The following is a 26,129-nucleotide window of genomic DNA, read 5'->3' as shown; positions in this document are numbered from 1 at the left end:
ATAGGCCTGCGCGTATCTAGTAAAATGGTCTGTAATTACCAAAATATTGCCGACACCACCTTTACCGTCTTCAATAGTTAAATAGTCCATGCACACGAGCTCTAAGGGTGCAGATGAGGATATGGGGCACAATTCTGCTCGAGCAACAGGCAGCGTTTTGCGTTTAATGCACCTAGCGCATTTACTTATGTATTCACCCATTTGTTTACTCATACCTGGCCAATAAAATCGTTGATTGAGTATATCAATAGCTCTCTCTCTGCCCAAATGTCCGATCTCATCATGGCATCCGTACAACGCATCTTTTCGGTATGCTTTTGGCAACACTAACTGTTTCAAAACTGACCCATCATTCTTTTGTTTTGTGCGAAACAGAACATCATTAGATAAGATCAAGCTACTCATCTCTTTTCGAAACCTTTTACTTTCAAAACTGTTCCCTTTAATGCTTTCGGCTCGACCTTTCAATACATCTCGCACCTTCTTCAGTTCTGGGTCACCTTCTTGCAATCTTTTCCAGTCTTTCTTCTGATTCACTGCTGAGGACAAAATCTCGTTGGGTATCACTTCTTCTGAACATGGCAGACAACTGATCAGCGGTTCCCCGGATTGAGCACTTTGCCAAATAGCCTGACAAGTATTTTCAGATATCGTCTCTGGCCAACGAACACGGGAAAGCGCATCGGCTTCTACATTACTTTTGCCGGCTACATACACTATATCAAAATTGTAATTGGCAAGATCGGCAACCCATCTGTGAGTTGTAACATCCAATTTTGCTGATGACAACACGTATGTCAATGGATTGTTGTCTGTCTTGACAGTAAAACTATTCCCGTACAGATAGTCAGAAAATTTTTCTGTCACCGCCCATTTCAGAGCCAAAAACTCGAGTTTATGAACTGGGTAATTTTTTTCTGACTGACGTAACCCTCTACTAGCATACGCTATAACTCGGTCCAACCCACTCTGTTTTTGATAGAGAACAGCTCCAAGTCCACTTCCACTAGCATCCGTCCTTAGTTCAAAAGGTTGGGTAAAATCTGCAAATGCTAAAATAGGACTATGTACACAAGCATTTTTTTAATTCCTGAAAAGCTTCTTCATGCTCTGCTTGCCACACGAATGTTTCAGTTGACTTTCTACTCTTTCTAGATGTTTTACTCACTTTACCTTTTGTGAGGTCATGTAATGGTTTGGCAATTTCACTAAACCCCTTGATAAAACGCCTATAGTACCCAACAAAACCTATAAAGGACATAATATCTTGAACAGATTTTGGCACTGGCCAATTTTTTACAGCCTCAAGTTTCTTGGGATCTGTCTCAATACCTTTGGAAGACACAACATGGCCAAGATAATTGATCTTGCGCTGGAAAAGCTTGCACTTGCTGGGTTTCAACTTGAGACCATGATCACGCAATCTTGACAAAACATTTTCCAATTTAACTATGTGCTCTTCGTATGTTTTGCTAAATACAATAATGTCGTCAAGATAAATGAGACAATGCTCTAGATTCAAATCACCCATGCACGACTCTAGAAGACGCTGAAAAGTCGCTGGTGCATTGGTACACCCATATGGCATCCTAACACATTCATAAAAACCCAACGGTCCAACGGAAAAAGCCGTTTTTGGAATGTCAGATTCTTCTATTTCTACCTGCCAATATGCAGATTTTAAATCAAGGCAACTGTACCACGAAGAACCATGAAGAATATCCAAGGTTTCATCAATGCGGGGTAAAGCATATGCATCTTTGATGGTTTTAGCATTGAGTTTCCTGAGATCAATGCAGAAGCGCAGAGAACCATCTTTCTTTCGTACAAGAACGACACCTGATGAATATGGACTAGATGACTTGCGAATGACACCAAGTCGAAGCATTTCATTCAGATGATTTCTCACCTCAGAAAACATTGATGGAGGGATGTGGCAGTGTTTGGACTTGAAAGGTATCTCATCAACTAAATTGATTTTATGCTTGACAGTAGTACACTTTCCCAAATCCAAGTCATGAATAGCAAAGGAGGTTTTATACCTAGACAACAGATGTTTCACTTCAGAAACCTGTGCTGGACTTAAATTTTCCTGAAGCATATCATCAAACTGACATGTAAAATCATCATGATTATCCACATTTCCAATGGTTGATTCAGGAGGTACAATGGAAACTTGAGATAAGTTGCAAATTGTCGAACCACCAGGAATGGTAATGCTATGGCAAGAGAAATTTGAAATTTCCACAGAGATGTCATAAGGAGAGGAACAAGGCTGTATCATATGAATGCTAGGAGATAGCAACAACCCTCCAGGTAAAAAGGAATGGAGATTTTCTTCTGCCAACACTAACATTTGTTGATTTGTAGAAATGTTAGATGTGCCATTTATCAACATTTTTTCACCTTGTCGAACTGTGATGGGTTTTGTGATCCTCACATTCCCAACAACACCATCATGATCAGGTGCCCTTTGTTGTTTAACCATACACTCACGCGCAAGTTTCAATGCATAGGGCAGGTCGTTTTCATTAACACCCTGTGTGTCAATAAAAAGTGATAAAATATTTGTTCCCAAGAGCAAGGGTGTTCTTGTATGATATTCTGTATTGGGTACAACCAAAAATAGAAACACATCGGATTCTAACCTATCTACATGGGGAATGGAAAGAGAAGCCTCGACGTAGCCCAAATATGAAAGGTTATGACCTCCGGCTACTTGAAAACCCAACACACTTTCAAGGGGGTTTATTTCCAAGCCACACGATTTTGCACATGAAGCAGAGATAGTACTCACCACTGATCCCGTATCCACTAACGCCCTTAATTCCCTACCATGAAAAACTGTCATACATTCATTAGAATTACCAACCAATCGCTTAACTACTGATGATTGTAGTTTGGGGCGTTTGGGTTGAGCGTCTGCTGAGTGCCCCCTCTCACAGACTGGTTTAAGTTTAAAGTTGGACACTCCGACTGCCTATGACCAATCATTCCACACTTCCAACACTCACCAGAAAAAGATCTCCGACTGGAATCATTTCCAGTGGCCCCTCGAGCAGTACCAGTACCATTTCTACTGGCTGAGTACTCTCGATTACGCCGTCCTATACTGGTTTCCAACCCACTTAACCTACGACTTAAAGAATCGATTGCTTTCATTAAGCCACCAGACTGCATGTCAGATACAGCTGCATCGAGATGAAATCTTTCTTTTTCTTCCATCTCTATTGTTCTTCCTTCCACCAGTAATTCTTCGAATGTGGCACCACCATCAAATTTATTTTTTAATAGATGCCTGGTAGTGTTAGAATTAAGCCCGGAATAAAATTTCAAACGCAACATGGACTTTGCACCAGTGTCTGTTACTGCCGGTGGATTGATGGAGAGTAATTGCGCAACTAAACTTTCCAGTCTACAGGCCCATGCTGCAATACTCTCAGAATCATGCTGTTTAGAAGAATGAAATTGCTGTAATATTGCCCCTGATGACAACACATCACCAAACACCTGTTCAAATTTCTCCAAAACTCGGTCAATTTCCTTTACATCACCAAGGTGATATAAAACATCAGACGCAGGACTTTTGAGTGACCTTCTGATTGCATGTAATAAAACGGCATCGGAATAAATACCGTCACGTCGAAGAGCTTTGACTTCAAACAACCACTGCTTAAAGCTAGCATCCTTGGAATCCCCGGAAAAAAGAGGTAGACGGGGCGGATGCGTATATGAAACGAGTTCTGACCCTGATGTTGAAAAAGTTGGGATCTTTGGTAGTAACCTTCTTGGGGTGCTGCCTTTTTGTATTCTAAAAATTGGGGTCCTTTTTGGGGTACTATTTACTGGAAACTTTGGTTTTGATGATTTGGGCAACAAACTTTTTACTTCCTCGTAAACTTTCACAATATCATCAGCTGGTAACGACTTAATCATACCTATCACTTCGGACAGTTTTGATTCTTTAGTTTCTAGTGCATCCAGTATATCCCTTTCCATACTTTTGTTTATTTTCTTCACGTCAACTGTTTGACCATCATATTTTCTTTTATCAAGAATATCAATGGCTTCTGTCGCTAAAGCGGCATCTTCAAATACTACAAATATTGCACCCAATATTGTGTCAGGTCTATGGATGTATTCTATTGTAAACTCTGATACCAGATGGAATTTTAAAAAGTCTTTCAATTCAGAATCTGTAATTTGATCAGGCAGTCCAGTAATGACAATGCTTCTTGACCTTAATAAAGACGATGGGTATGCCATTCTCAAAAACTTTTATGCCAGATGCTAGCTAATATATATACATCACATTCATTCATGAATAATAACAACACAATATTCAAAATTGTTTATTTATTCAGTGTCAAGTAAATATCAATAGCATCAATGCACAGTCATGATTTCACACCATCATATCAATATCATCACAACATATGCATAATCAGTTGAAGACACATTCAAAACTCACACATCGGGAGAAAAGTAGGCCCCCTTTCCCCCAGGCAAGAAAAAAATCCCTAAATAAATATCACTTACCTGAGAGAATCTGCTGGATATATAGGACCATAAGACTCCGTGTCTTTATATAGACCTAGTTCACTAATTAGAACCAATCCAATAGTCTGAGATATCGCCAACTATGATCTAAAATTGGTGTTTTTAGAACTGTCTGAAAAAAAAATAAGAAAATTAGTCGAACTACTGTAAAGAATCAAATTGATAAGAAAAAATAAATAAATTATTTGGTATTCATTACTTTAAAGAACTCCTACTAAGCCTGGTAATCAACAAACCAACGTGTTAGATGAAAATAAAAATTCTACCAACGTTCTGTTTGTATTATACCTAGCCTCAAATATACAAATTACTGATGAAAAAAATATGTACAGGTATTAAATTAGTTAATCAAAAGTCTTTATATGAACAAATCCAATAGTCAATGTGAATAGTAGTCCAATTTTATGCAACAGTGCAATCAGAAAAGTTCAATATCAATGTCTGAATATCGGCAAAAAAAATATTAAAGTCCACAGTCAAATGAAATATATACAGCCTAGGCAAAATATGTACACTGCAGTCAATGTAAAGTTCGACAATTACGCCAAACCAAGCAACCAAATCCTCGACTGTCAACTCGTAGCTGTCCACATAGACCTATGCGAATCGGGCACAGTCACAAACGCACAGCATTAGATCGACGACAACTCGTCCATGGCCATCACCACATCATCTGAATATACTGATCGGTGTTTTACCGGACAGCAAGAAAAACAATCCCTCTTCACTGGACCGTGTTCTACGGGGCAGCGGGAATCCTTGGCGGAGAGAAAGAAAGTATCCCTCTTCTCTGGACCGTGTTCTACGGGGCAGCGGGAATCCTTGGCGGAGAGAAAGAAAGTATCCCTCTTCTCTGGACCGTATTATACGGGGCAGTGGGGACCCTTGGAGGACGGACGAAAATATCTCTCTTAACAGGCCGTGACTCTTGCAGATATCGATTTGTAGTCAAGTCCCTGTTCGGGCGCCAAATGTAACAGACCGATAGCTCGGGTTGATGTTTCTTTATTGTTATTGTACAAATATCTGCAAATATCTCCAAATATCTCCAAATATCTGCAAGATTAATATAAACAAATTAATTTTAAACAATTACATTAACAAAATTTACACTGACGAAAGACAAGAAAGACAGAACAAAGAAATACAAATATAACAATGCCAAAAACACCATAAAAATAAATATATAAATTTAGAAATGTATGAATTTAAACTATGGATTGGTCCTTTCTTAAATATAGTTAAACTTACCTGCAAGCTCACTGGAATACCTATTTCAGTTATTCAACCTGCATCTCCGTCCGACTCTCAGGTGGAAATCAAATTTTATGGGGCGCGGTCTTTCAACCCTTGACCTCCACGTACACATACGAACATACACGATACACACCGAACACAATCATAGCTAACACAACAAACACAGCAAACCTTACATCTTGTATAACTGGTTTTCAGACCAATTGAAGACTGAAAGTTGGTTTTAACTTCTAAAACAAAATATCAGTCTATTTTAACCCAATAGAAACAGAAAAGACAGTTCTCTGGAATTAATGGTCTACAGAATGCATATCATTTCCGGCCACAGCATCACGATCTGCTAATACGCTCAAACGGAAATATCTCGAAATAGAATCGGTTATGGAATCGAGACACTTGCGCACGTGCGCAACATAGCGAACCTTTCGAGATACGGAGCCTGAAGTTAAGCGGCAGGACGGTACTTCAGACCCCCCAGGTAAAATGTCCATGTCAGGTATTTCTAAATATTGTAATTTAAATGCACGAAGTGTAAATTACAACAACAAGGGTGCATGCATTGCCTAGATTTATGTTAATTTATTCTACAACAGCTTCTGTTAATTTAGCTAATTATTATAATTACGTTTTATCCTAACTATATTCATCTTTAATTCAGGTACTCTTCCAAGTTTAGCGGCTGGTCTACAGAGACATCTCCGCGATGAGTGCGATCGGAGGGACGCGTGGCTTCTCAAGAAGGACGAAAGGTTTTCGTGAGGCCTTAGACTCTAGAAGGAAAAAGTTGTTCAAGGAAGGGGTCGGAGTCGTACCAAAACGTGCAGATCCCGTGACGTCGGACGACGAATTACAACTGTGGGAGAGCGGCGTGTTAAACACCACAACTAGCACTGGACACTCTTACTGTGTTTATTTCTATAATATGAAAATCTTCGCTTTTAGAGCTCGAGATGAACATGACGGCCTCATGGCCGAGCAATTTTCCTTCGGAGCTGAGAGGGGGTAGGGAATAGGTATTTACAGTTTGATGGAAGACTTTGTAAAAAATATCACCGGTCCACTGGGCAATAAAAGTTCTCCAAGACAAGTACGACACTATGCTGACCCTTCTAACGAAAGATGTGTTGTTAAAATTTTGGAAACTTATCTTTCGCACATACCTTCCAAAGGCCGTTTTTATCGGCGACCAATAGCGAGACAAGACGGCGTCATTTCCTTCAGTTCCCAACCGGTGGGTATAAACACACTATCTCAGTATCTCCCTAAGGGCCCCTTTACACTGGACGGCGTCCTTTCTGCGTCCCTTCTGCGTTCAAAAATGTGGTCAGGACGCTCAACGGTCGCCAAAGCAATTAAATCGTGTCTCAGTGTAAAGGCGTCTGCGTCCCTTGTGCGTCCTTTGAACGACCGTATCTTGATTTTACCTGTAAAACTGCGAGCAACCTGCCTCCCTCCACTGTACGTCCCCTGTGCAACCCAAGGCGTCCATTGCGATGTTTTAGAGACCATTGAGCATTCTTGCTGCGTTCTCTGTACCTTCATCGGCGATTAGTGGCGTCTATTCTACGATCATTCTGCATCCTGCTTGACCGATGAGCGTTATCTGGGCGTCCTTCTCTATATTCTAACTTATCTTTTCATCGGTTCTAACCAGGTCATCCAATAAAGAACATTTCCAGCACACAAAACAAATAAATGGGAATAAACACTTTAAACTATAATGATGCAAGGTCTGCATGGACTGATAATCAGCCAGATGCTCATTGTTATCCTTATAAGAAGGATGGACAGGGACCGAAAACGAGAAAGTATGACTGACACAACATAGAATGTTTGAATCCGTTTTCAAATGAAGCATTCTGCAAAAAGTTCTGACAATTAGGCTAATCTTGTAAAAAAGGCAAAATATTCGTTTAATAATAACCTCAAAAAAATGGATCGTTTCATGAATTTTAGGGGAAAAAACAATCGGAGGCTGATATGAGACCACTGTTACCCTTAGAATTCCTATCTGGTGAAAAATACCTCAGCACGGCCCCGTTTGAGAGTGAAAAAAAAAAAAACTTTCTACGTGTCGAACAATGGACGATCTTTAAGTTTTCATTCTGCAACCAAAGCGATGCTTGTGCGTCCTCTCTACGACCGCGGCGATGCGTGTGCGTTCTCTCTGCGACTACGGCGATGCCCGTGCGTCCTTTCTGCGTCCATTGAGCGACCATCCTACATCGCGTTCTCTCTGCGATTGTTTTGAACATGCTCAAAACTTCGCGGCGTCCATGGCGTCCTCGGCGATGCTTGAACGTTCTTTGTGCGACCTTGGCGATCACTGTGCGTTCTTTGAGCGTCCGACGGCGTCCTGGCCAGTTTCATGGTCGCACAAAGGACGCAGAAAGGACGCCGTCCAGTGTAAAGGGGGTTTAAGGTATTTGCGCAGGCAGGGATTAATGTGGGGGGGGGGGGGGGGGTAGAAAAATCACCGGCCACAGCGGTACGGTGACTTGCTGCACACAGCTGTACGAAGCTGGTTTCTACGTGCAGACGATAAAGAAAAGAAGTGGACTAGACACTCTTCCGACGTCGTGAGATTGTATAAAAGGCCCTCTGTCGAGTTGGAGCAGAGAGCCAGCGATGCCCTGCAACCCCCTAGACCGAAATCTGCGCCAGCTACCCTAACAATGGATTAATTAAAGTAGCAGACACAAGCTGGGTATCATCCTGATGAAGAAAGATGCGCGACCATGGAAGGAAAGACCCAATCTTTACCTGGAACTTTAGTTATTCAGATTCCTTCCGAAATTGTTTAAGTTGTATTGGTCAAAAATTCAAAGAAAATCACCCTAGAGGTGTAAGAAGTGTGAACTATGAAAGCTAACCTATGTACCAGTAACCTCTGTTTATTATTATATCTGCAAGTATTAAATAAAACTTGAAATGTTAATTTCTGCTAATTCAGGCCTACCCAACTACCAGACTCGGCACATAAGGATCCTGAATTAACCGGTATATCGGTTAATTCAGGATCCTTATGTGCCTGAATTACCGGTATATCGGACTAGACTACCCGTTTTCAAGGTGTGTGTCAGATCGCATTTCGGAGTATCTGCAGTCAGAACACCGACAGGATGAGCCCGCGGTCGTCCTACAAAAATTGTTCTGGGGTATGATACTCCGAAATGCGATCTGACACACACCTTGAAAACGGGTAGTGTGGTCTGATATACCGGTTAATTCAGGATCCTTATGTGCAGAGTCTGGTAGTTGGGTAGGCCTGTTTAAGATCTTTTCTAACCTGTAATCACTGCACTTGTTGCAGTGACAGCCTGAACAAGAACTCGGTTACCTACGTAATTAAGTCTGTACGTCACTAAATCCCATTTCATGAAGAATCTAAAAGGCCGCATACCTCGATTTTTTCTAAGCTGCTAGTCGACGAAGCCTAGCCTCCTCGGGAGCTGCCTTACACACAAAATCATCTGGCACAAATTCTTGCACAGGTCATTAGCATAAATCACAATTTGAGATTATACTAGTATATTATACAGTATATTTAAGGATACTTTATAAATTGGAAATCACTATGCGCAGAAGTCATGACTCATTTGTTTCAAGTATACAATTTAAACAGCAGCGGGCGTTGTGGTAAGCAGGGGTCATGACATTTAATTTTTGATACACATCTTAGACATTTGGGTGTCGGTCTCCTCCAAGTGGTCTAGTTGATCCTCAATGTAGTCCTCGGCACTTCTAACCATCTGTCTGAGGGCGTTCAGTGTCAGGATGTCCACTCTGGGGTCAATGGAGGTCTCGGACTCGTAGTTCTTCACGGGTTGGACGTGATTACTCTGTATGCCGAAGGCGTGACTGATTGCTTTCACTTTATTTTCAATCACACGACTGTGAAATAACAAAGATGGGTCTGCAGCTACGTCCGGGCACATCTTGTCCACGTTGGTCAAAACCACCTGGACTGGGATATCTGCAATAAATTAAACGTCAGTAAATGAAGTGCAATGGCTTCTAAAACATTTAAATATTGTTAAACACTGTCAAAATATTTATTTCATGAAAAACATGTATACACATACAAGTACTACTACATGTAGTAAGTGAGGCGAGACGAAAAGAAGTTACCGTTTAAACTCTTCCTGTCACCGTTTGACATACCTAAATAATTATTTGAATTTAAAAGAAGACCTTTTTCGATTCTGAAGCCCGTCCTCTTTTTAACTACTAGTACTAGCATACACATGTACTGTATCCCTTTAAAAATGAATGCCGTTCGAAATGTAATTAGCATCGAACCATGGGGATTAAATAGAGTGAAGTCCCAAGAACGAAGCATGTACTGATTATTCTGATATTTAGTCTCATTTTCACAACACTTAAATTGCACATGAAAACAACGCATTAATGATACGTTTTCCTCGTCACAAATGTAGTCATTAAAAATAGTGTTAGAAGGCCATCACTTTTGTACCGTTATGTCAATATACTAAAGTTAACGTACTTCCAGCTGATTTCGTTACCATGCCACGTTATTTATCTGCCTGCTACTTTCGCAAACATGTATTAAAGCGAATACAACCCACTTTGAAATCCCACTTGCAAAAATAGACAATACCTCTGTCACGTGCCAGTGTTCGTATACCCTGCAATTTGTCCTTGACCTTGGGAGGCATGACCTTGTATGTGCTGCCATCTATGACAAGTGCTACGCAGTGAATGACTTCAGCCAAACCAGGGTCCTTCACAAAGCCAGGGGATTTACGTGTGATACGCACAGCCGGGTTAAACTGGAGATAAACATTTTTTCCTAAATCATTGCACTTCACTTCACTTAAGTGAATGACTACGTTAGAGTAAAAACAATACATATAGATACACAAGGATAAAAAACACGAACCATTTATTGTTAGGTTAACTTGTACAGACTATTAATTTATTCAACCTGAGTCGCGGGCTTGAGCGCGCGACTCGTAATACGTGTCAAAGTTTATAGCTCTTATAATCTCTTTTCATATCTCATCTCCTTTAAAGTTTACAGCTCTTATCTAAAGTTAATCTCTTTTTCATATCTCAACTCCTTTAACGATAAAGTTTCAATAAAGATATTCAATAAAGTCTGTCACGCAAATTTACGTATAAAATCAGGCTGCGACCTGGAAATAAAGGAGTTTTGATTTTGTAACTAAACAGTGGTGTTGCGTTACTCTTCTCTCCGGGCATAACCCAAGTCGGGAATCGCGTACCGAACCTAGGATCTTTCAACGGTGGATCAGAGCCCCTAGTGTCTAGATTTATACCCGCGGTATATCTAAGAACTTAGTACAAATTTTTTTTCCTCAAAATTGTGTAGGCGAAAACCCTGTAGTATGCAATTCCGGACCCCTCTATAAAACCGGTCAAAAATGCGAACGCGCAATAATCGCAGGAGATGAAAAACATAGGGAAGCATGTGAAATAAAAATCTCCAAAAGTTTGGACAAAGGATTCGCTAAAGAAATTAAACCGGGACAGTATGTCATTGTTACTTGGGGGGAGACTTTGTACACGCGATGTGACAATACTGTGGAACAGTCCGTGAAAATTCGACCTGGGACTTATTTATTAAACGTTGACAACGGGTGTGAAATTCAGGGGGATAATTATCTTTTACCGGGCGTAATTCACCAAATTGGGAAAATCGAAATCCATCCCATTTAACTAAATTTTTCCAAAGGCTTAAATTTAACCGATACCATCCGCGAAAACGCCGCCCTGAAACTGTTACAAAATTTAAACCAGAAAGACCTAGCCCTCCAATCGACCGTCCCATTAAAAGAAATTACGTGGAACGACAAAAACGTTTGGGAAGACTTTATACCTGACTCAAGTAATGTATGGGGTTATTTAGGCACCTTAGCGTTAATTATGATTGTTATTGGAGTATTGATTGTGATCTTAAAGAAATGGTGGTTTACAAAATGTTTTAAGAAATTTCAGGGGAAGCGAAAGCCGAGAGCTATTACCTTGGAAACAGGACCAGAATCCACAACACTGGTCGGGGACTCGGTATCTAATGAAATTCAATTTATCCCTAGGAAAATCAAAACTGCCAGCTCCGGACCCACCCAACTTCAGGCGCTATACACCCCACAGAGAGATGGGATGCTGATGTACACCGACATCGAATGATTTATATGGCGAGCTCGATTACTCATGTCGATACCCTTATTATTATGAATATTATTTTTTTATAGCGCTTAGCTGTAGACTGTCACTTTGTTAGTGTGCGATTCCCCGCGTTGTGAGAAGAGACTCGGCGCCTAATCTAACCTAGCAAGTGGAACAGACTTCGTTCGAATTTTAGTTATGTATTAGAATGTATTTATATGATTACATAGATTGTTTTTCAGGGATAATTTCCCGGTGTGGGGAGCGTTTGTACTTTTGAATTTTTCAGATAACCAAGGAACCGGAGACCACTGTTGATCACGCACGCTAAATCCAACCCGAGACACGGAGACGTTCCTCCATTCGCGCCGCGTTCGACGGGCAGCTGCGTAGACACCCCACTACAGATCGACAACCGTTAAACAGTATTTATTCCCCTTTTGTTATGTTACAAATGGACCGATGAGATCCATGCCTACTATTTGAAAAGGGTAGGCTGGCATAGGCATTTCGCCTAGTCTCGGCCTTTCAGGTTTGCTTTTATGAACTAAGCATGTGGGACATCGTTTTATCCAGCGCGTCACTTCCTTTTTCATTCCTTTCCACACATACGCTTCTTTAATTCGAGCCATTGTTTTGAAAATTCCCGCATGACCCACGTTTTTATGACAGTTTGAAATTACCCGATCTCGGAATCGCGTTGGTAATAATAAACGCGGATAGTCTGGCTCATATTGTGACGGCGCGCATGTTGAGTACAGTAAGCCTTCAAAGACTTCAAAATCTGATTCTTCATCTTTAGCTCCTTCAAATTCCGCGGGAAATTCGTTCCTTTGTTCAGTCTTAAGATCTTCTATATTCAACCCGTTGGCTTCTATCGTAATGTTTATCGCGGGGTCATTATCACTAATGACCCTTACGTGTATGCGAAAACATTCATCAAATCTCTTAAGCTAATCACAAACTTAAGCAGAATAAAGGGTATCTTAGCACAACTTTCTAGAGAAAAATCCTTGTCTGAGATAATTAGAAATTAAAAAGTTCTGAAGCTTTTTTCTTTAGCCAAACATCGCAAATATACAAGGTATGACCAAAATCAGAACTGCTCCCATCCTATCATAACTCTGGGGATAACAAATAACTGCCATATATGCCAGCGTGTCAGGGTGACACCAATCTCTACTATTAGAACACCCCTGACTTCCCAGAGACTTTGAAAATGAAAGGCGCCATCAGTTCCTAGTGACATTTTAGACTCTGGGTGTTAATAAAAGGTGAACTCCACGGAATTTTCCCGCTAAATTGAACTTACCGTTAAGAGCATGTCCTCTTATTCACGAACGATTGCTTGACCTGTCCCTGCCCATGGATTGGATGTTTTCATTTGACATTTATAATTAGTTTTACATGTCTGACCCAGTCATATACAACGACACCTGTCGTCAAGCGCAATGCTTTGTTTTCACACAAGAAAATAGCGGGGTGTTTTGTATCGCGGCCCTGTGCCGTGTATAAAACAGACTTTGAAAGCTGACAATGACAACCCGAGGAGGCTGAGAAAATAATAACGTTGTACACTAGGTAAGCTTCAGATATATATTTTTAAAGGATTTTATTGCCTTACAGTCTGAAGTGGGCAATACAAATAGTTTTACAGCACATTAACGTAGAGTACATGTATTTTCAAACACATTGGAAGGAATCTCAGCAAATCATTTTGGAAGGTTAATCCTGTGGAGAGCACTTTAAGCACCTCACTGACCTGGAAATGGTCCGGCACGTGACCGTCCAGCAGATAGGGCATGTCCCCGACATCTAGTCCATGGTCCTCTTCCAGACCCATGGTGTCACACAGGCGGAACGCCGGCATCTGGTGACCACATCGGATCGCATACACACGATACTACCAAAGCATAATAATAATAATAATAATAATAATAATAATAATAAATGGAGCGAATTTGTAGTTTGATTTTCGCATTTAAAACGTATAAAGATGGCTTACCACAAATATTCTTAAGCACGTTCTTCGTAAAGAAATACAGCATCACCCTTCATTTGGCAAAATAAATATCATCATCATTTGATCACCTTTGTTGTGAGGCTGCTGGTTGCCGCTCCGGTCGCCGCCTGGCTGCGGATTTCACCTCTAAACACAGAGCGCACGGTGTTAAAGAAGCTGGATTTTCCCGCCCCCACACTGCCCACCAGGAGAAGCCGTGCGAAGGGAACTTTGGCCGGGCTTGGAGTGGAGAACGACACCAACCTACTAAGAAGTCGGTCTCTCGTCTGAGCGGGAGAGAAAGAAAAATAAAGACAATTATTCTAAATGTGCAAGTTTTCTTTGAGTACAATTTTCATTACATTAACCAAAATAATATCAATATTCCTTCTCACTCTAGTTTCCAGATTCAAAAGTACAACCGTGTAGGTGTCGCCTCAATGCTGTGTTATGTAAAGATAATAAGAGACACGGTTTTTTAAATGCCGCAACATTACTTACTCCAATTTTCTCTGAGCTTCAAGTACCTTATCACTCCATCCCTTTATGTCAGTTTTGCGCCATGGTTTATCTTCCTCACATAATTCATCTTCAGGATTTCCCTCTGTCAAAAATAACTATGATTAGAGATAAATGGCCTGTAGAGATATATCCAATGTTGTTAAACAATTTATTTACTGGGTCGCAAATAATTTATTATTTAATATTCATCATCGTGTTAAATATGAATAAAATGACACGCATTATAGTTTTAACTTTTATTCACTACAAACAATCAGTTAAAAACGTTGCAATTGTGTTGATTTCCTATCATCTTTCCCTCACCACTGAGAAAAGAATCATTTGAGAATTGGCATTGAATCAAACATTGTGTACATGTATAATGCAGTTGACGAGTACAATGACACTTACGTTTTACAGCGTATACTTCAATGTAGAGATAGGCTTTGTTGTTTCCAGTAAATGCTTGGACGTTGTATCCATTGGCATTATAACTATTACCGATGTTACTGCCGCCATTTGTGTTGAAATAAGCACCAGATTTGGTGCATGAATTGGAAAAGAACAACAGATCGTGACCACCTTCTCCATCCCATCCAAATGTAGGACCGTGCACAGCCTTGTCATAAACATCACGCCCGTTTCCAGTGGGTGCAAACTTAACCATGTTTGGAAAAAGCTGGAACAAAAATGCATGGTCATCTTTAAAAAAATTTCCACGTGATGTCCACGCGATGCTCGTGTATCCTCCTGTGACGTAACCAGCGCTGTTTTGACCAACAGAAACAGTCGGACCTTGGTTGTTGCACTTTTCATGGAAAGCCTGACCACTGCAGCCGTCTCTGGAGGCGCTGTACAGGAGGTTAAAGGTCAAGGCCGGGTCACCAATCCATGCACGGAGCTGTTTCCGGTACGCCTTGTTATCAAGTATTGGCATTGTGGCCTAGTGGGCTGAAACAGACGGTTAAATGTGTATTTTAAATATTTTTAAACAACAATATGAACAGTGTCAATGGTGGACCCAGGACCTCTTGGGGGTTTTGTGGGGGTTGCAGTGTGGTGAAGTCGATGAGGGCAATTTGAGCACATTGCATGCAAGGCACTTAGAATTGAATCTGTTTGGTTTTTCACGTTTTAATCGATCTTTTATATATTTTCTTTATGCTTTGGTGAGGGAGGGAGAAAATAGGGAAGGGGTATCTGAAACATTTTGCCCACCTCCCCCAGTGTGCCTTCATTTTGCCCTTCTCTCACTGTGCCTTCCATGTTGTGATCTGCACCACTGTGTCCCCATACCCCCACTGTGTCCCCATACCCCCCACTGTGTCCCCATACCCCCCAATGTGTCCCGATACCCCACTGTGTCCCCATACCCCCCACTGTGCCCCCATACCCCACTGTGTCCCCATACCCCCACTGTGTCCCCATACCCCCCACTGTGTCCCCATACCCCCCCCACTGTGTCCCCATACCCCACTGTGTCCCCATACCCCCCACTGTGTCCCCATACCCCACTGTGTCCCCATACCCCACTGTGTTCCCATACCCCACTGTGTCCCCATACCCCACTGTGTCTCCATACCCCACTGTGTTCCCATACCCCACTGTGTCCCCATACCCCACTGTGTTCCCATACCCCACTGTGTCCCCATACCCCACTGTGTTCCCATACCCCCCACTGTGTCCCCATACCCCACTGTGTCCCCATACCCCACTGTGTTCCCATACCCCACTGTGTCCCCATACCCCACTGTGTCCCCATACCCTACTGTGTTCCCATACCCCCCACTGTGTCCCCATACCCCACTGTGTTCCCATACCCCCACTGTGTCCCCATACCCCCACTGTGTCCCCATACCCCCCACTGTGTCCCCATACCCCACTGTGTCCCCATACCCCACTGTGTCTCCATACCCCACTGTGTCCCCATACCTCCCACTGTATCCCCATACCCCCCTGTAATTAGGTGGCGTTTTCTCAGTTCGGTTTAAATCGTGTTTATACCCAGTTACATGTCATAGTCCGGGTTCTCTGTTCGACGGTGTTATGAAAAGTAACTTATAAATCGCAATGATGAACAGTTTAAACATAAAATCGAACCTGTTTTGGCGGTGTGGGCACAGCATCTAGCTGTGAAACATTTGGTTCGTAATTCCTTTGTCAGTCTTTTCGGCTGTGCGAAATTGCGTTATACCGTGGAGGGTAAAGTTACGCCCGGTAAGCGTGCACTGTGCGGCACTGTCACCAGGTAGGTTCCCGCTTTCACTGCCACGGTAACAGGCCTCGTGTGGTGACATCTCTAAGACTCTATTCCCACAGAATTTAGATCGATCTATCCCTGTGGGGAGTCTCACTAGATTACTGTCAACTTAGCCGGCTTAAGCGTATGTCCCGCCTACCAAAAGCTGTAAGGGGGTAATTACCTGTCGTGCGCGCTCGGCTGACTGCAATTTAGCGTGAACCCCCAGGGAGTTAGGTCGATCCGGATGGATCGATCTAAATCTCTGGGAATGCACTCTTAGTTAAATTCTCCCCCATGTCTCGACGACATTTTCTCCTACCAAGATCTCGGTAGGATGAAATTCCATCTCCGGAGGTCAGCTTGACCTTGCACGCACTCCGCTGTGCCTTGTCAGGGGCGGATTTAGGCCGTCTTCTGGGTCTTCCAGAAGACGGTCAGATTTTCAAGTTTACATTGACGGGTATCCAATTTTTAATGTTGGAAGACGGTCAAAATTGGAGGATGAATCAACAAAGATAATTTGGAAGACTGTCAGTATATAGCTCTGGATCCGCCCCTGCTTGTGACCGTAGATGATAGCTCTGGAACAGAGCTGCGTCCACTGACTGTAGGCGGCGCCTGTCCGACAGACAAGTGGTTTCCATCCCAGGCAACCCATCTGGTTAAACAGATTTCCCATGCTTTCTACAATGTCGGTCTGCTTCACCAGAAGCCGGCTGGCGAAGACGAAAGTATTGTACCTGTTGCCGGTGTGGCAGGAGTGCACGTCCTAGTAACGCAAGTTCGCCCGGACACTAAGTCCTGGGAATGCAAGTCCTAGGGCATGCATTGCTAGGAATGGAAGTCCTAGGACATACGTATACGTTACTAGGATTCAATGTCCGTAGGACGAAGGCTCCCAAGTAATGCAAGTCCTACGTGTAGTAATGCACGTCCTAATGGGACGTGCGTTCCTGACATTTTAGTAACGCTAAAAAAATGACATGAATAAATAGATATAGAGACATACTAGTTTTAAAGATATAATAACGTTTGCTTTATTCTATTTATATGACATTTTATCTTTATATTTTACGATGTTTTCCGATAGGCAGTTTATAAGCATATTAATGAAGAAAAAAATTATTTATTTTATGTGTATTTTTCATATAATAAACGCAAATTTTGACGTGTTAACGCATATTTTTGGCGTACTCCTCCCTCAGTGCACAATATGTATGAGCCTGGTTTGCCCGCTATTTTTTTTAACAAAATAAGGCACCATCCAAAGGCATCCCTTATTTTCATCCTTTGAGGTATATGTACAGTGTATATTATTTCATGTCCCTTTCTACTGGGGTGTAACTTTTGTGTTTTGCGTCGAAATTCTTATTTTCTCTCCCTCTCTCTCTCTTTTTCAAAACCTTATTCCTAAGAGCAAAATCACTTTACACAAAACGCGGGATCTCCATTCTTAGATTTATTTTTCGGTTTACACTCTCTGAAATTGAAAAATAACCTCAAACTCGATGGAAATTCGCTCTTGGAAAGTATGAGCTGAGATTTAAGACAAATCACGACAGTTTAGAAATTGAAAATTGCAATATAAGTACGGAGCTTTGTTAGTATCATATTAACTTTTTTTATTTTCATTTAAGTTTTATGTTATGGAATTTTCACCGCGGTGAAAATTATTTCTACCGCGGTGAAAATAATTTTCACCGTGGTGAAAAATAATTTACACCGCGGTGGAAAATAATTTACACCGGGGTGGAAAATAATTTTCACCGCGGTGGTAATTCCTGGCCATCTCGGCCCGGGTAATGTATACATGTAGGTTATACGAATCCAATATTTACCAGATGTCTGGAAAGGACGTTGATAAAGACAAGCACATGCACATGCACGCGGTTTAACCGTCTATGTGCCAATCATCCCAGGAATCTGGAGGAAGCGGGCAGTATTCGATAGATTAAAAATCACCGAAATGCTGCAATGTTGTACGTGGCTTTTCCCTTTATAATTACTTGCGTATTCTTGGGAATATTGGTAGAAAGAAACCTTTCCGAAGAAGCCGAGATTACATCTATTAAGATAAGATCTAAGAAACACATCACAAAAAATATTTAAAAATACATTGTCCAAAAATAATGTTAAGTATTTAGTAATAACAATGGGATTCCCTTTGCATAAAACTGCAAGCGGGACTTTTAATTATATAGGTGGTAAATATAGATGGGAAACTGAAGTTAACGGCAGTGGCCCCACGAACGGATCCACCAACCTTGTGTGTATGTAACAATAGCATGCACCGTGACGGAATCTGGCAAATGTAAGGTTCTCATTACCTATTCATCACCCGGGCCGAGCTGGCCAGGAATTACCACCGCGGTGAAAATTATTTTCCACCGCGGTGAAAATTATTTTCCACCGTGGTGAAAATTAATTCCCACCGCGGTGTAAATTATTTTCACCGTGGTGAAAATTATTTTCACCGCGGTAGAAATAATTTTCACCGCGGTGAAAATTCCATAAAATAAAACTTAAATGAAAATAGAAAAAAGTTAATATGATACTAACAAAGCTCCGTATATATGTATATAATGTTCTGTAATAACCCTTTGTTATTTTTGCTTTGACACTTAAAAGACAGAACAAAAAAGTTGTAAATGTAATGAGCACGGAATTTCAAACATTATTAGACATTAAAAACACCATTAAACATTTTGCTACAAGGAATAAATAGGGGGACTTGGATTACTGTTACACCGGCATGCCTAGACATTATACCGCTTGGCCTCCTCCTGGCTCACTAACGGTAGCCTGACTCTGCATGTAAATGAGAGTCTTCCCTCCCCACACTGGGTAGACGGTAACGTGCTGGTAATACCACTGTAACGGACTTATGATTTTGTACGATGCGTTGTTAGCCGCTTGATTTAGGATCTCCCGTAGCTTGGACGGCGGCAGGAGCTCTTCTGCCAACCGCCCAAGTTCAAGACTGGCTTTTTGTCTGTTGTACCTGTTATATGATATACGGTAATCGTCTACTAGCTGTTCGAATGAATACATGGCCTGAGTTGCATAAAGACGGTCACGTCCTATTCTTGTCAAATTTTCGACCCAGTCTAGGACATTAAAGTGCGTCGTAATAGTAGAGGTATTTAGAAATGTCAAGTCTTTGATAACCTTTGTTTATAGCATCCATCGTGTTGTAAGAACTGACACCATTTAGATGACGCGATGTACAAGGACTTTCTGATGTTTTCTTGTATCTTCAATAATATTTCTACACTCCTGGAGGTCCTCGTCTCGAGCCAATCCGAAATAATATTGTTCGAGGTCAGCTGCGAAGTCAAAAAGTCCAGGCTTAGTAGCCATTTCGAACTGATCTAAGATTTACGACATCAGTTATATTATTGTGATAATAAACGGCGTTAGTCATTAGTGCCAGAGAATTCCGTGCCTTCTGTAAGCGAAGAACAAACTGGATTAAGTCATTCGATTCAGCTTGGCGGTTTTGATAGATTTCTGTGATACGTACGTGTTTGTATAGCTTCGTGAGAGTTTTATCAACTGGAGCGGTAAAAGTGGGTCTATCGATTGCGAATAGTAGAGTCCATTCTACTGTGTGTCTCTTGCCTCGTTATTAATAGTCCGTCCGATATCGGGTGATTGTCGGCCGCATATAGTTATTCAACGATTACCATAAAGCTTGGTACAAGAGAGCCAAATCCATAGCCTCGTCGAGGTGACGGCGCTTGAACGCGTACTCGTCGTCCGACTTGGGCGGGGCTGGCGGTCTTTTTTGCTTGATGTTCCAAAGATGGGGAAACTCCCGTCCCTTTTTGTTCGGGTGGTTTGCTCCATTGCCTCACATGTTTCCGGTAGCGGGTGTTATATTGATGCTGGAGTTCCCCGAGCCGTTTGGGGAATCGTTGATTCTGTCTCGGTAGTTGTTCCGGTTCACTGTCACTCTCTTCGGTGCTCGTATCGGAACTAACTGCGTCCCCTTCGGCAGTGCCGTTGTCTATATTGTCTTCCTCCTTTTCTATCTTTATTGCCGGAGGCGGTGACCTCTTAGGTTAAGGGTTTCTGATTGGTGTCTTCCTGGCGTCGTCCCGTACCATGTTGGGATTAAATAGGTGGAGTTTATTTCGATTAACAGTTAGAACTTTCCCTGATTGTTGGTGACGTACCCGATACACTATTCCACGATTACTTATGATCTCGTATTGGGGATCCCACTGACTGGTGAAAGTGAGACACTCTCAGCGATCCAACTGTGTACTGACCTCAGCGCGCATACCTGGCCAGATATAACTCTGCCGTATTTTATCTTAAGTTTTGCTGTCGAGCAATGGCCCACTTCTTCACGACACCTTATCACGTCTTCGCGATAAAGCGAGGGGAGCAGTTAACGTGTTTAATAACCTTGCGCGCGTTATACGTCACAGGTCTTGCGTAACTACCCACGTGCTACGATTTTTCCCTTGGGGGGGGCAGCAAGCGGCCATTTTGTACACGAGCAATGCATAGATGGGTGAAAACGATACGTTGTTTTTTAACCAAAAACGATGTCCCCAGGGCGAAACTGCCAACACCAAAAGTAAAGGAGCATACCAACGTTGTTTTGAAACGATGTGGTTAGCCTGTCAGTGGCGAGTTGGGGAGAATAGAGCAGCACTGATTGCAAGGTACTGTATACACGTGAACCGGCAAATTTAATGATAATTTCATGTTGCAAAAGCATAACTAAATCAGTAAGTTATTTTCCTAAGGATATTATTTGAATAGCAGATACATAAATCAAACTAACAACAATAAAAAAATTTGATGACATTGAAAATCAAAACCTGCGGTGCACGATAGGTTGAGGAGGACACTGCCACAGCAAGTAATGCATGAATTTTGTTACACAACACCATATGCTTGTGTCATTGTTAACTCTGTGGTATTATTACTCAATTTACTGCTCAAATTAATACCTGATACTATTTCTCAGGCTACCAAGTACAGTACAAATCAACTTATTTTGTGGCAATTGACCTCCATGTTCCATCTTGTGTGCAGGTTGTTTATTATTATTATCATTATTATCATTATTATTTTTTCAAGCACATTTTGATAAAGTGGCTATGCTTTAACAAGAGAAATTTATGCTGTTTAAAAGATTAAATTATCAGTAGTATGTACAATTAAAGCTATTAATTTGATTATGCATATTTGATTTTCAATTATCTTGATTATGATATGAGGTTTCTGCATTTTTCTCTTGCCCTCAAATCAATATCTAACAAGTAAATTGATAGTGCTTTATTACAATTTTTGCTTTATACTTTCAGATGTAAAAACTGTGTAGCAGTTGGTAAAGCTATAGAGACTGATGTGAGCATAGATCAGGGGAAATGGTATTAGAGAAACTAGGAGGACAAGACATAGATAATGTACTAGTAGATCCATCATCACAGCAAGGATAGATGGTGTGATCTTGTCCCTGAAGCTATGCCACAAGTTTTCAAACTGGTTGAGTCCTTACTAAGACAAGCTGCTGCGGTGTGAATCGTTGTACATTCAGGTTATACATGGCAGATTTATGACAAAAGAGACCTTCACAATATACTTCAAAGAAGTTATTCTTGCATCTATGCCTCATCAAAAGTACACAGTTACAGTGACTAGAACATTGTCTGCAAATAGTGAGGCAGTGAAGGCTGCAAGGTGCCATTGTTTTTCAGTATTAAGAATGACAGTATCTGTTTTTTATTTATTTATTTTCATTTTTCATTTTTAATGGGAGGAAGACTCACTTTGTTCTTTCTATGCCCATTCAGTTAAGGGTTGGTGGCAATATATGGTAAATCTGTCATGCCTGTATGTAGAATTTCTCTGGCTCAAATTTCTACATTTATTGGGTGCATTATGAAGTTTCCTGACTGATTAATGAGGTTACTTGCAGAAATATCTTGCTTACACACATTTTGTGATATTTTTACTACTTTATACATATGATTATTCACATCTTATCAGTGGTGTGTGAAAGGTACTTGCATTTTAGAACTGTAGGTCTGTGTACCAGCAGGGTTATATTTCATATATCTGCGAATGTTTCTAAAAATAAGCTTCATGTTTGATAATTATTTGGTTTGAAATAAATAACCCAAATAAAATCAATTCATTTTATATTTCACATAATTTGTTTTTATTATTCTTCTGAGCATTTAATCATAACATCTCCCATCATTATACTGTTATTGTGTAATAACATTGAAAGTTTCCAAGTTTTTATTAACAGGTTGATGCTAACGTATTAAAAATGAACATAAGCATTAAAGCATGTTGCCTTACTCAAATGTATCAAACGTACCACTGGCATAATACCGGTAAAGATACAGGTAAAGATGACAGCATTGATAACTGAGTTTACAGCGCTTTTATAGTGCAGCTTGGCTAGTGTCAGATTGTTATCTGATAAAGTTTGCTACTAATACCTGGGAACAAAAGGTCTGGCACTTGACAATCAAGTTGATAAAATCACAAAACGGGTGTAGCAAACAGAGCATACCTGCCCAACATTGATTTGTTCAGATTCTTGACTAAGGGGTGCGTTACTGGTGTCAAGGGCCAAGACTTGAACTTAGGGGTTTGGCATGTCACTGGACATTCCCCTCGATTTCTGTCCAAATCTAATAAAGCCTCAGTTGCTTGTAAAACTTTCGCCAAATTTCCAGTATCTACAGGTTGTGTTGTTTAATGCTTGGGATCTCTTCTTTGGCGGCGGTTAATTGGGGACACCTGTGCGGCCTGTCAACGCACCTAGATTCACTTTTGCCGGTGCCACATTTTCAATTGCCGTAAATATGAAATTCATGAATAGAATGAGGAAAAATTACAGTTATGAAAAAATGTTTGGAAGTACCTGTCACCTTCGCCACAGTAACCATATGGGCTGTGATGCCCCCCACCACAGGCGACACCTTGCGGAGCAAGCGTGCGTAATCCAGGGTGCAACTGAAAATAACCTTGTCGCGCGACCTTATTAGGGCTGCTGCCTGTCGGTCTCTTAATAGAGTATAAATGTCCACTTAAAACGTCATATTCTGAATCTCGGTCTACAGCAAAGATAAATTTCTCCTTGACTTCAGCCTCCTGCTCATTCAGAAGCTCTTTAGGGTCAATGTCGTCGGCTTCTAGCGACATACTCCGTAGGGAAAATTCACCAGGTATACATTCAGGGTCGATCCAATAGGACGTATCAAACGTGGCTACTTTCTCTGAGGAGGGAATAGGTAACCTGCTCATCACATCGGCCCTGATGTTTTTCTTTCCTTTTATATATTCTACTTTTGCGCCGAATTCTTCCATCAGAAATGCCCAACTTTGAATCTATGTATTCCGTAGCTCCTTGGTAAAGATATACTTCAAAGGTCTGTGATCTATGTAAACTGTCAACGAACAACCGTGTAAATAAGCTCGCGTCTTATATATATATATATATATATATATATATATATATATATATATATATATATATATATATATATATGCTTCTTTTTCGATAATATAAGAATATTTTCGTTATATTCTCTCCCGCAACCGGACATTGCCAGTAACTAGCTCTAAGGTCGATTACACTAAATAGAGTCATATCACTCACCGAATCAAGGATGTCTTGTATCAGTGGCAATGGTAGTGTCACGAGTGGCGACTTCGTTCAGCTTCCTATAGTCGACACAGAAACGGGTGCTCCCATCTGTTTTTGGTACTAACTTGACTGGTATAATTGTAATGTTAGTAAGTGACATGAGTGAATAAGGAGCGGGGGGTGTTTGGTAGAGTAACTTTAGTTGATTGACATGCTCTTGTGATATTTATACAACTGCCTGGGGCCCAGGGTACACTTTACGAGCGCTGTTCCTTGACAGTTGGCTGTACGCGGCGCAGTTCTCACGAATCTGCTCAATTTCCGTCCTCAGGCAGGCCGCCTCATCTGGGGAAAGAAAGGAATGACGGGTTTGTTCTCGTAGCACCACCCATGCTGCACCTTAGTAGTCGGGTTGCTGGCGGAGGTAATAATCTACCACTGTCGCTACTGCGCCCCTGCCTTCAGTGCCAACCGTATGGCGCAGTTTGTGATGGTGTCCTGCCCCCGGGCAAACGCCCTCTCCAGTTGATCAATCCACTCCCTGGTCTCGAAGGGAACCGCTCCAGCAGGGGTGAAATAAGTCAGCTAGATCTTGGAGAGAGACCCTCTTTCTTTTCTCAGCCCAGCGCAGAATCTGTCTCTCCGCCTCTACTTGCCGATGTTCGATTAGCTCTCTTATGTTCTCAATAAATGCGTGGAACTGCTCCTGAGACATGGTTTTCGTTAACTTTCCAATTTACCAAAGTCAAGTCGCCAATGTAAAGTTCGTCCCCTTTACAGTTATTTATTTTATACCAGGACCGGTCGTGCGAGTGTAAGGGCACAGTCTTGCGCATTGGTAAACAAACAAACAATGCCCAATAAGGTTTCTTGTGAATTTTAATGTTACTTCTTCCGACTGGGGAAAACCCAATGTGCGTGTACTGTTAACGCTAACTGCCACCTTCCTGTTCCCCGGTTAACTCAACGCGACCACGGCGTATTACCCTACACAGTTTCTGAACTGGTATCTAAATTCAACTCAAGAACTAAACTAATACATGCAGGTGGGCTTCTTCTAGTAAAGATTTATGGTACTTTGTGATTCATTAAATTGTCTAAGTGTTCAATAAAACGCTTATCGTCCTTCTAATGACGTAGGTGCGTGGGAACGTGGGGCCTCTCACGATCGTCCATCCATTTGCTAAGGGAGATCAAAGTATTGATTCTCATAAAATGTAGCTCATAAAATTATCAAATGACTTATAACGACTGTCATTGCCCTCTTTATGACGTGCAAGTACATAAGTGACTCAAAGTCTTTGGATGTGTGATAAATATATATATTACTTACTGATATCTACACAAAGTTTCTGATGCACATCACCATTACAAATCGGATGAAGCCACAAAACTAATATACAAGTACAATGCTCCCTGAAAATACAAGGGTCGCTCCTAATCTGTTACAAAATTACGTACTGAATTAACTTCAATTTTTACAGGCTACCCTAGAGACCCTGGAATATCAGAGGGCACATATACAGAATACAAGCAACTGTTTTTAGGGGCAGTGACAGTACCATGCTCCGTCTTGTTGCCCATCACATTCATTTACACAACAAATGCCTCTTTCTGTAAACAATCAGCTACATGTCAGCAACCGCCTGGCACTACTGGATATATTCAAGTTCCCTATGAACATTACCATTACAAACAGAGTGAAACCACCCAGCTGAGATGCATGTACATGCCCTTAGTGCTATCTGATCACAGGGTTCGCATCTATAGAGCGCATTCTCAACGAATTA

General features: G+C 41.3%; 2 protein-coding genes across 2 annotated transcripts; one reads left to right on the top strand and one right to left on the bottom strand.

Moving 5' to 3' along the window:
* The first annotated feature begins 6,520 nt into the window (after positions 1–6,520).
* On the top strand, positions 6,521–8,501 carry LOC147762737 (uncharacterized). The gene is made up of 3 exons (XM_087011521.1): positions 6,521–6,819; positions 6,937–7,085; positions 8,356–8,501. The coding sequence occupies exons 1-3, from the start codon at positions 6,521–6,523 to the stop codon at positions 8,499–8,501; spliced, it is 594 nt and encodes a 197-aa protein (XP_086867647.1).
* A 430-nt stretch (positions 8,502–8,931) lies between these two features.
* Positions 8,932–25,093, bottom strand: LOC106164826 (interferon-induced protein 44-like). Its single transcript, XM_087011066.1, has 7 exons — positions 24,352–25,093; positions 14,885–15,424; positions 14,500–14,576; positions 14,062–14,259; positions 13,733–13,873; positions 10,439–10,610; positions 8,932–9,793 (listed from the first exon to the last, which is right to left on the bottom strand). The coding sequence occupies exons 2-7, from the start codon at positions 15,408–15,410 to the stop codon at positions 9,477–9,479; spliced, it is 1,431 nt and encodes a 476-aa protein (XP_086867192.1). The 5' UTR covers positions 15,411–15,424; positions 24,352–25,093; the 3' UTR covers positions 8,932–9,476.
* Between the last annotated feature and the right edge of the window lie 1,036 nt (positions 25,094–26,129).

This window comes from Lingula anatina, chromosome 4 (genome assembly GCF_051362555.1).
Source record: "Lingula anatina isolate TDL-2025a chromosome 4, LinAna3.0, whole genome shotgun sequence".
NCBI lineage: Eukaryota > Metazoa > Brachiopoda > Lingulata > Lingulida > Lingulidae > Lingula > Lingula anatina.
Note: the sequence above shows the minus strand (reverse complement) of the source record. Positions and strands in the feature narration are given on the sequence as shown.

Bases quoted from the DNA above. Each gene is read 5' to 3' on its own strand.
- LOC147762737 (XM_087011521.1), top strand. From the start codon at position 6,521: ATGAGTGCGATCGGAGGGACGCGTGGCTTCTCAAGAAGGACGAAAGGT. The intron at 6,820-6,936 runs GTAGGGAATAGG...TTCTAACGAAAG, and splicing joins TCCTTCGGAGCTGAGAGGGG to ATGTGTTGTTAAAATTTTGG. The intron at 7,086-8,355 runs GCCCCTTTACAC...TTCTACGTGCAG, and splicing joins ATCTCAGTATCTCCCTAAGG to ACGATAAAGAAAAGAAGTGG.
- LOC106164826 (XM_087011066.1), bottom strand. From the start codon at position 15,410: ATGCCAATACTTGATAACAAGGCGTACCGGAAACAGCTCCGTGCATGG. The intron at 14,260-14,499 runs GTACTTGAAGCT...TCTCCCGCTCAG, and splicing joins TAAAGGGATGGAGTGATAAG to ACGAGAGACCGACTTCTTAG. The intron at 9,794-10,438 runs GTATTGTCTATT...AATTTATTGCAG, and splicing joins AACACTGGCACGTGACAGAG to ATATCCCAGTCCAGGTGGTT.